The 11000-nt window shown below is 37.7% G+C and overlaps 1 protein-coding gene across 1 annotated transcript in view; it reads right to left on the reverse strand.

The window, feature by feature from the left end:
• SMC3 (structural maintenance of chromosomes 3) overlaps positions 1 to 11000 on the reverse strand; it is a 22661-nt gene extending 11661 nt beyond the window's left edge. The window contains exons 1-13 of the mRNA XM_014308898.1: positions 10905 to 11000; positions 8350 to 8425; positions 6799 to 6837; positions 5919 to 5986; positions 5491 to 5562; positions 5315 to 5394; positions 4678 to 4756; positions 3211 to 3328; positions 2494 to 2669; positions 1797 to 1877; positions 1370 to 1534; positions 1101 to 1222; positions 531 to 744 (exon numbers count right to left, since the gene is read on the reverse strand). Of these exons, the coding sequence (XP_014164373.1) occupies positions 531 to 744; positions 1101 to 1222; positions 1370 to 1534; positions 1797 to 1877; positions 2494 to 2669; positions 3211 to 3328; positions 4678 to 4756; positions 5315 to 5394; positions 5491 to 5562; positions 5919 to 5986; positions 6799 to 6837; positions 8350 to 8425; positions 10905 to 11000 (1386 nt within the window). The remainder of the gene's footprint in view (positions 1 to 530; positions 745 to 1100; positions 1223 to 1369; positions 1535 to 1796; positions 1878 to 2493; positions 2670 to 3210; positions 3329 to 4677; positions 4757 to 5314; positions 5395 to 5490; positions 5563 to 5918; positions 5987 to 6798; positions 6838 to 8349; positions 8426 to 10904) is intronic.

The following is an 11000-nucleotide window of genomic DNA, read 5'->3' on the forward strand; positions in this document are numbered from 1 at the left end:
CTTGCACTGTAAGAGCTGTTTCTGAATGGAAATTAAATCTAAGTTATGCAGGTAACAGATTAATCTTCTAATATGCTTCGGGATGTAACTTCTAACCACCTGCAATCATGGTACAAGGGTGCAGTGTCTGCTTCATAGTCAAAAAGACCCTGTTGCTTGGGGAAAATGAGAGAAGTGAAAACAACCAACACAGACTTCCATAAGAATGCAACAAATTGTTTTCTATGAAATGGCTATGTTCAATATAGACAAAAGCAAGGCAGATAGAAGCTTATTCCTGATAATTCAGGCCAAACACATTGGGGAAAGTACGAGAAGACAAAGCCAACATGAAGAGTAAAGACAGTGCAATGCTAAAGGAGTTTAAAGTTTATCTGTAGATGTTTTCAATAAGCATTTTTCAAAGCCAACACTCAATCAAAAAGTAACATCTTCCTTATAAACAGGCATTGAATTGTCCAAGATTGACTGTCCAAGATTGAGTATTTAGCCCTTCTCTCAACAAGACTGAGAATAAGCTGCAAACTTACACTGTACTGTTCCAAGTTTTTCTCCTTGTTTGCCTCTGTATCCTCTAAGTCCTTGTGTATAGCTGCAATCTGCCGCTTCTTGTCATTGATGGCTTGATCTAAAGACTTCAGTTCTTTCTTTATCCACTTATCCCTTTCCTCTTTGGAAGTAAACTGGCTCCCTCGCCCTTGCTTTGCATAGAGATCTGTTCTTTCTTGTGTAGCCTGTGCAAGTCTGTTTTGAGAAGGGAAAGACACGCTGTATTATAAATAGATGTTGAATTTATTAAGAGCAAGCATTAAGAATTACTATTGGAATTTTCAAGAAGTGTCATACCAGGCCCTCAAATTCAAGGGCCAAATCAGTAACAAAAAGAAAAGGATCATGTATAAATAATAAAATCATCCACAAGAAGTGGTTAAGCTTAGAAAATCATTTTGCCAAATACTGTTCCCACCCCAACAATAAAGCAGACTTTTTACAGACCATCTCCAAGTGCATGTAGCTACCCTGCTCTCAAGCAGCAAGTACAAATTTTTGCTAACTGCAGATAGATAGCATTGTTAAAATTTGCATAGAATGCCACAGACCTAGCAATTCCCCTCTCTTCTTTTTCTTTTACGCTGTTAAATTTTGGCTCTGTTTCTGCCAATTCTTTCTGCTTCTCCTCGATTTTCTCAAGAAGTTTTTGCCTCTCTTTTAGCAGTCTTTTCTGAAAGTCAAACAAAGCAGTATTTAAAGTTAGTATTTAACAAACCTTACAAAATAGTGACAGGCTCCAGTCTAAAACCAAAACTTCAGTGTACATGAACACTTCCTTGTGCCAATGACATTTTAAGACTTCACTGGTGTTACGTACCCTTTGCTCACTGTTGCCAGCTAATTCATCCTGTAGATCTTTAGCCTTCAACTCTAATTTAGTCCTCTGTTTAATTTGCTCCTGTCTTTCTGCACTAAGTTGCTCCTTCTCTTCTTTCATTGCAGAAATCTTTGTCTTCAGTTCTCGAACTTGCCGTTCTATTTCCTATGCAAATTTAAGTATAAAGCATCTTAAACACTGAATGAATATTTCACTATTTATCAAAACTCACAAGATCATTATTCTGTAGATCACAATACACTAGATGTGTGAAAAACCCCAAATTTCCAAACAGGATGAAAGCATGCAACTGAATTTAATATAGACACCACCAGCCCTTATCCTCTCCCTTCCCACCTCCTCCAAAAATCCCCAAAACCACAAAGCAAAACACACCTCTGGAGAGCCCTTTTAAAAGTATTTTTACCTCCATTTTATCTCTGGCATCTTGCTGTGCATCTCTCAGCTGCCTTGATTTTTCTCCACTTGTCTCTCGTTTAGCAGAAAGCTGTATGGAAATATCACCAATAGCTTAAGTAGCCAGATTCTGCTTTAGTAGTGGTTCCAGAAAGAAAATAATTTATTTAGTGAAGAACAGTGATGCTGACAAGTACATACAGTGCAGGTAGTTCAGTGTGCAGCTGCAGACTGCTGCAGATTAAGTTCTGGGTGGTGGAAGCCACAGGCAAGAGAACTAATGTCCTCTTGCAAAACAAAGGGCACAGGAACCTGTGGCACTCAGAGACACAGCAGCAACAGAAGCCCCACACTTCTACTGTGATGGGATAAAAACCCAGTTTCCTTTGCTGGGGTCTCACCTTCCTTTGCTATTTAGTTATTGCACCAAGATTAAATTACTTTAAGGATCAAGACATCTGAGACTCTGCTATGGGAAGCCTGGTCTGACTGTGAGCGTGGTGCAGGGAGCGAAGCGAGGCACCTGTGCTGGGAAGGGGTTTCAGTCCTAGCTCAGGTGGTGCAGTTCTGACTGCCAGAGTGGCTCCTGGATGGCTGCACAGGAAAGGCTCCTTAACACTGTCAGGATTCTATCAAGGATCACAAGGAGATGGTCGCAAAAACAAACCAAGAGCTCATTACATTTTGTACTAGCCAAGATATTTTACCTCATCAAGCTTAGCTCGGGTTTCATTAAGTTCCTGATTATAAATGGTGTATTCCAATGCTCTCCTCATTTTATCCCATTTCTGGTACTGTGCCAGCTCCTCTTTCTCCTCTTCTAGAGTATGCAGTCGCTCCTCAATGTATTTCAACAACTCATTGATTTTCTCTCGCTTGCCCTCTTTAGAAAACATTACAAGACAGAAATTCAGTTAAACACTGTAATATAATCACCCATCTTTACAGCCACTGAATCTAATCCAGTGTATTTGTCAACATACATGAAATGTACAAACACCTCGTGTCCAAAAGTTCTCCACAAAAACATCCCAACAGCAGAACTGTTGATACTTGTTATGTAAGGCAACACAAGCATGTACTCTCTTGGCTCACACACTTAATACAGACTGCACAACATGAACTTTAGTGTTTGCACAGCAGTATATCCTGATCTCTGGATCCCTGCCAGCTGACATCACTCATATGTTTTGAACAGTAAATTTATCTGTATTAGCTTAGCTAAAAGGTTTTATTACTAAAAGCACACAGAAAGTAACTTATTAAAGCTTTTGAGATATTGGAAGTTCAAGGAAGAAATATGACAAGCTCTGCATTGTTTAACATATCACAAATAACATCTATCTTGCTTTACTGAAAAAGCCTGAAGTTTTAGAATTAAATTAATTACTGTGGCATAAAGCAGTAATTTCTTAAAGTTTTACCTGTTTCTTTCATTAGTGAAATACTCTCCTCTTTACGTTCATCGTACACTCTGGTACCAGCTACTTCTCTTAGCAACTTCAATCTTTGAGAGTCAGGAGCTGTGGCCATCTGGTTGATCTGAAAATTCAAGATCTATGATTTCAATAACCTGCTCTGGATGTATGGCTAACCACAATAGAGCAAAGATTGCACTCTTTTGCTCTGCCTGCTTGCCTGAGGTCTTGGCAAGAAGATTCAGATACACAGCATACACCACACTGCTTTTCTTTTGAGACAATTACTTCAGGACAGCAAATACTCTGCTTGTAATGAAATTTGTTGTTTCAAATGTTTCCATTTGTTGCTAAAACTCAGGATACAACTACTATCTACACTGAAAAAATCATAAACCACTCAAAATTATATTTAGAGAAACTCAAGGTTGTGCTTTTAAGTCCTGGTGCTAAATCAAATAGTTTAAATGCCTCCATAAAACCACGCTAAAATGCAGGGGTTATAAATCTTAGAATAATTCACATCATGAAACACTCATTAACATGACATCAAATCAGTCATACAATTACACTCAACATAAAACTCACTTCCTTTCAATAGAATTTCAGTGGCTGCATGCTTTCCTAAGAAGGTAACTGTTTCTAATTTGTCTTATATTAAAACCAGTTTGTGTAATTTGGCTGTTGGTACCAATCCCCACTACTGACTTTCCAACTCAAGCAGTTTCTTTCAAATGCACACATTCAACTGTATAGGAAAATTTATCCTGATAAACATCTGGCAGACTGTACTATGGGCTAGCATTCCTGACATCAAGCACTCCTCAAGTCTTCTCCTCTTGCATTCCTCTCCAAGTACGCCTTCCAGTAACCTTTGGAGGTGACAGTTCCCAGTCTCCTTGACGATCCACCCTGTGAGCCATTACAAGTAGTCTGTGCTTTGTCTCCAGATGTGGGTGTCCTTTGAAAGCTCTAGAAAGCTGCTTGGGTCTTGAAGACCAGTTAAGACAGCCCATGCCATGAGCCCTTTTCCTAACGTGCACTCACTTTTGGTACTTCTGCACTTTCCATTCATTCCCCACTGACAGTATTTTCAACCCCTTAAAATTCTCTACCATTACTTTGCTGCCTCATCTATAGGCCCAGAAATCTTTGAATTTATACTGAACTATTTCACAGGAATTGAATTTGCTTTTTATTTAAGTGTACAGAAAAAAACCTGATTATAAAGATCACCATGATAAAAAACACTATGCTAAACATCAACATTTACAGACATGATTTCTTTTTTCAATCAACATAAACTACTAAAACAATAATATCTGCCAAAAAAGCATTGACATACAAGAACTATTTCAAATTGAGGTAGATTTAGGTTTTGGTTTACTTCTGAAATAACTGAACTAAGGTTGGCATCCAGAAAACAGGATAGCCTTGACAGTGATTCCTCTACTTTGTGAAAAAGAATCTTACCTTTCCTTGTTTGACAATATAGTAGGGATTACTGCGAGAAAATCCAGCACTTTCAAGAAGATTCATGACATCATTTTTCCTGAAATGTTATTATGAATCTATTAAAAACTTACAATAAAAGTGAGAGCTATAAAAATGCAGTAAATTATCACAACTATACATCACATAATATCACTGTGTGCAATGCATGCTCTATTTGAACGACCTTCTTTATTTGAAAATGGCTAATTCTAAAATGAAATGAGAGAATAAAAATAGTAAATATCTAAAATAGTACAGAATTGGAAGAGATTAAGAAATAAGCACCTCGAAGCACAGGGGAGGGAAATACGAGCAAACATATCACAAGGAAGGATATAAAACCACTGAGAGTGTGGTAACTCTTCTATTTCAAAAAACCCTGAAAGAAATACTATGCAAGCAGTTAAACACCACATCAATGGATGGATTAAACCGCCAATTCAAAGTCTGCTGTCTATTGCACAAGGACTGATGTTCCAGGTATCAAACTACTGGCACTCAGTATTACACAACAGAAATAAATTATTTCATGCTAGGGATGCAAGTGTTGGGCTTGCCCACAGAATTTTACAGAAATACTACCGTTCTCATTCAGATAAGGAAAAGAAGTACCTACGTCACCATTTTCTTGTCTAAGAAATATTGGTCCTTCTTGGCTCCAATGACTCTGCGAAGTGAGACTTCCTCTTTATCAATCTTAAGAAAACAAAACCCAATAAATACACATACCTACTGCAAGCAGCTGTAACAAACCCAGAATGCTTATGACACTTTTTAGCAGAAATTACCTACCGGCAACCTGTTGTCAGAATTGTCAAATATAATCTCCACAAATGCCGAAATAACTCGAGGACCTGTACCTTCCTAAGAGAAGAGATGTTCGGGTTAGACAACTGCCAGATTTTGGACTCGTTCTTCTCCTCTTTTCCCTGATGAACCCACTTCCCCTTTCCTCTCAAGGACTTGAGATGCAAGAGCATCTACATAATTTCCAGCACACATTTTTATTTATGATAATCTTGGCTACACATTCACTGGTGTGCATTATCAACATAATGTAGTACTGTGTAATAAATTCCCTTTTTCTAACTGAAACAAAGGAAGTTACTTTTGAAATAATAGGCTAAAAATATCCACAGCCCAGCAATTTAACATTTTTGCTGTCCCATTCAAATGCATTAGCTTATTCTTTAGTTTTGCTGCTATACACGTTCACTTACATGTAACAAAGCCAGTCTCTGCTCTGGGCGAAGATGACTAAACTCATCACTGAGGACAAACTGAATTGCTGTAATAAAATAGGGAAGAAACAGAAAATTTATTCTTTCCTTCAGGGAGACATGCAACAGTTTCATTAACTCAAAACACACTGGTTTACTGTTATATAATACAATCAAGCTGTTGCTAAAATCTTACAATATTTCTTCATTTAAAACCTTAATCTTCTGGATCTTTGTCACTCAACCTGCTGTACAGCAGGATTTTTCTGAAGAAGTCATTGTTGCCACATTACTAGTTCACTGCATAATATTAACAATGCTGAACAATTAGGGATTCATGAGCTTCTTTCTACATATACACAGCACACAGGTTAGGCTAAAAATATTGCTAAAATACTTAGCATTAGACAATTTATAAACACAACTGTCACAAAGCCTACTAACACCTTTAATTAGCATCTTTGCTCCTCCATTTATGCTCCCACCTCACAAAACCACCCTCATAACCTTATATTAAAAGAATGTCTAAGCTGTGTCAAACTACTGAGTAGAATTTAGCCTCTAAGGATGTCTAAAACAACTGCAAATATCATAATCATCTTTCATGGAGGGCAACTTTTAGAATCAGTTTCCTCCTGTAAATACATTTGCCAGCTGAAAGTCTTAGAAGGCCCTTCGTGAGAGAAGCTGAATTCTAGAGAAAAAACTGGACTAAGTATTAAACAAGTGCATTGAGATCTGCCTTTCATCACTTTCAAGTAATCTCCAATCTGCCACTCCTTACTGAGGAGGATTATTTGTTAAACCAAGTTTAGTAAAAACAAGCAAAGAAACCTGGTATCTTCAGCATCCTTTGGCTAACAAGAAATCCAACGCTTACCATAAAAAAAGTTGCTTTTTCCAGATCCATTTCTTCCCACTGAAAATTAAAAGACAAAGTATGACATAAGTTAAGCTGATATAGGTTAATAGTGCAATGTACCTTAAACGCAACACAAAAATATTCAAGAGCAGAACCCGAACCCAAATATAATACAGCCAAATGAAATCTCCAGGGAATGAGATGAACTTGGTAGATGCATCACTTGAGTGGGCAAAGAGCTACTGTCTTGCACTCAAACACATTACCTTGACTTACGAACTCCAAGAGTACTCCACAATGAGAATAACAGCTAAACCAATCCTATTTATTGCCATCTTTTTGGTTCTTATACTGACAATCTGATGGATAAGAACAGTAAACCTAAGTTGAATTCTCCTGGCTCCAGAACATTTATCCAGAGGAAACCCCTTGTCTATACATTCAGGCGACTGTATGAACTTCATGTAGCACATTGACTTTTTAATACTCCACTTGTTGATCATAAAAGACTGGAATAAGTACTATTTCTATATAGAAAACTAAAGGTGTAAGAACACAGCCCTACACCAACATCATCTCAATGTTTATAATGCAGTGTTTCAGCAAGTATCTTCTCTTTAAGATCAGCACCGGATGTACCAGTTTGAAATCCACTTGTCTTCCAGCATCTCTACCTGCCTACACAGCATCCAGACTCACCTCATTCTAAAAACTACTATAAAGTCTTTAAACAAAAGCTAAAAGCTCTCAGTGAAAAGAGATTTTTTAGTGTATTTTAAAAACATTAATATCTGGAAAAAGTTTTAGCTTCTGCAGAAATAACATTACTAAGGAAGACATCTATTCATGTCATACGCACGGTTTTTTTCCTAGTGCCAGAGTTAAATCCTGGCTACTAAGATTTTATGTCCAAAACTGACTGCTTGCTGTTGGGTCAGCAGTCTCAAAAGTTGCTGCAGAATCACTAAAATCAATGTAACCAAAAAAGGCAGGGCCAGGCATCCATAGGCAGAAATAGAAGAGTTGTGAGAACGGTGGACAAAAACATCCTATTAAAATAGGAATTATTCATGAAACTGCACTTCAAAATGTATACTTTTTGACAGTCTGCAGTCCAGAAATTAATCCTTTAAAACTGGAAGAAAGACAATCTTCTTTCTCTGCAGGAGTTTATAATTGCTGATGTGCTTATTTATAAAAATTATGACACTTTCACACACCAAAAGAAATTAGAATCCCATACAAATTCTCTGCTGCTGTTCCTGCAAGGACAACCTTTAAAGGAGGTCTGACTGGTACAGAGATGTGCACCAGGAAGGAGTTTATTTAAGTCACTCAGTTTCTGAAGACTCAGCTTTGTCCCAGCAAAATTGAACGTTAATAGTTGTTTGCTGTAAGTGATATACACTGTGGGACAGTACAGACAGCTGTACAGAAGCTTCCAAAACAGAAAATATAATCATCAAATGTAACTGGAATATTAAAAATTATAAAGGAAACTAATATGAATATCATCTGAAATAAAAGTGCAATTTTTACTAGTGATAAAAGATAAGTATCAGAACTTACCAATGACATTGTGTTTAGGGCTGAATGGGTCCACAATGGTTTGGTCCCTGTAGCTTCGAAAGCCCTGAATGATTACCTGGTGAGAAGAGGGAGTTATTTTAACAAAGTTCTCTCTGTTTTTGAACAGTTTTTCTACTATAAAGTTTGACAGAATATTTATATAAATTATTATATGCCTATCCTTCCTGCACACACTCAACACTCCAGCTCAAGATCAGAAACTTACATCAAACTTGCCCCCCCACCTAAGCATTGATTTAGGGACAGATTTTTCCCCTAGCAAGAGATGCTGGTACTTGTACAGGCCAAAGCACAGCGAGCAAGAGAGTTCCAAGAGGTTTCTGGAAAAAAAGTCTTTGCTTAAAATATCATATACAGGAAAGAAAACTGAGTATAACAAGCACTTAATATTTTATAATGCAATCTACTTAGAGCATGAGAATTTTATTGTTGAATTCTCCAAGCAGTGCCATTGCAGGCTGCAAAAACTGTACTAGACTGCCTATTTCACATGCAATATTCCCATTTTACTATGCAATCTAAAAGGAAACACAAAAAAAGCAAGCTTGTCTTGGCTCCAATTCACAGCCTAAAGAGACAAAAACGTACACAACTTCAAGAGCTATGCAGCAAACAGTCATCTGAAAGCAGCACATCAAACTTCAACTCTTTTAATTTCAGCAGTATTTTCAGGTTTGCCAGGCCTAGCAATACAGCAGGTACAGAGTTACAATATCCTAAAACTTCAGCTCTGCGTAGCAACAAAACGAATCCACCTTCCAGCACCAAGCAACCTGTTCCACACATCAAAGCTGTGGTGAAAGCACAGCAGCTTTGCTCTGCTCAGTATGACAGAAAGGCAGCAGCCACCTGAAGGTCTGACATCTGCAGATCTTTCAGCAAGAACACTTGAAACAGGATTACAGCTCCCATTTAATAGCTGTGTTCTCTGCCCAGCTCTTCCCCAACAGAAACAGGATACAGTTAAAGCAGTGACAGTGTTTCACTAGGACAGCTACAATACACTAAAAATTACTTCTTAAGAAGACACAAAATCAGCTTGCACTATACTTCTCAATGTTGTTAGCGCTGAAGATTAAGATATGAAATGACTTAGACTTTTTCTTTGTAAGGTCTAGGGTGCAATCACTATTTTCTATTTGTCTGAATATGTCGTTCCTTCTCTCACACCTTCAAGTATTAAAGGAGCCCATGTTCCAGAAAATGAGCATAATACTTTTTATTCAAGAAGCACATATAAAACTTCAGCAAAAAGCCTAGAAGTAGTACCGCAAACATTTAAGCAAGCCTTTCCTCACTACTACAAAGGCCTCTATTAAGTGTACACCCCAGCACCCCAAGAAACAACTGACTTCAGAATTGCATCCATATTCTGTCATATTCTGGTAGCGTTAAACAAACAGTGGGGAAAAAATCCTGCCCACAAAAAGTACTGGACAAAAGACTAGAAGAAAATGCCCATATTTATTCATGTCAAGTTTGATCTTCAGTCTTTCTCCCATTATGTGACAGGCCACCAAAAGTATTGTTCTGGAAAACTCTTCTTATCACCTGTTTGTACTAATAGATTAAAACCATCTCACTAATATTGAATGAAAATGCCATGTCAGACAGCAAATCAAACACTGGAATTTATAAAAATCAAAATGAAATAAAACTTTAAGGCATTAACTAACTTTAGTCAGAACTCAAGAGCCCTTCTCTTCCCAGGCACTATGGCTTTCTGGTCAAATTCTCTTTGCAAAATTATTTCATTTCTGGAATCTGAAGCCAAGAATACAGGTAGGCAGCAAATTACTAATCCTTGACCATCAAACATCAGAGTGAAGCAGAAGCTATTTTGGAAAAGGAATAGTTCCAATACAGCTTCCTTCAATACTCTGCCTACCTAAACTACTCTTCTGAACTGCAACTGCCTGTGCTCCCTCTCCTTAGGCCAGATACAATTTTCTTTAACCACCTGCAGTGTATTCAGATCCGTGCCATTGGAAGCAATCAAGGATTTCAGAATCCAACGGACCAAGCTACAGAAAGCAAGTTTAAGACAATGTAGGACTGAAGACTACCTGTGGCTGGGAGCACAAACACCCGACCTCCCCTAAAAAACCAGCCTCCCTCACCTGCCAGATGGAGACTTTTGCAGCAAGCTCAGTGCCAGCAGCTTTCAAAGCAAAAGCAGGAACAGAATATCTTAATCAGATCTGGCCACTGACCCTAGGCCACAGTAACTATGTTCATTCATTTTCATTTAACATATTTAACAAAAAAATACTTTAAAAAACCCAAACATTTTGAGACAGTGCTTCTTCCAAATTCACTAGATTTCAAGGGGAAGGGGAGAAATTAAAAACTGGGCAAAAAAAGTTGGTATCTACTATTTCTCACTTATTCACATAATATATAAAGAACACCTGAATTGGAATAATTCATTTACTTGATTCTCATAAGAACCTGAAAATCTCTACAAAATTATAAACCAAACCAATTATTAGTTCTTGAATATTGCTACAGAAGCACAAACTTTTACCACCCACACACTTGGGCACCATGGGAGTGGGATACAGGCAGACGCTGAACACCATCATCTTCTCCCCAGAGCTTTTCCCTGGATGGTTTATCACTTCATCCAT

This window comes from Geospiza fortis, unplaced genomic scaffold (genome assembly GCF_000277835.1).
Source record: "Geospiza fortis unplaced genomic scaffold, GeoFor_1.0 scaffold130, whole genome shotgun sequence".
NCBI lineage: Eukaryota > Metazoa > Chordata > Aves > Passeriformes > Thraupidae > Geospiza > Geospiza fortis.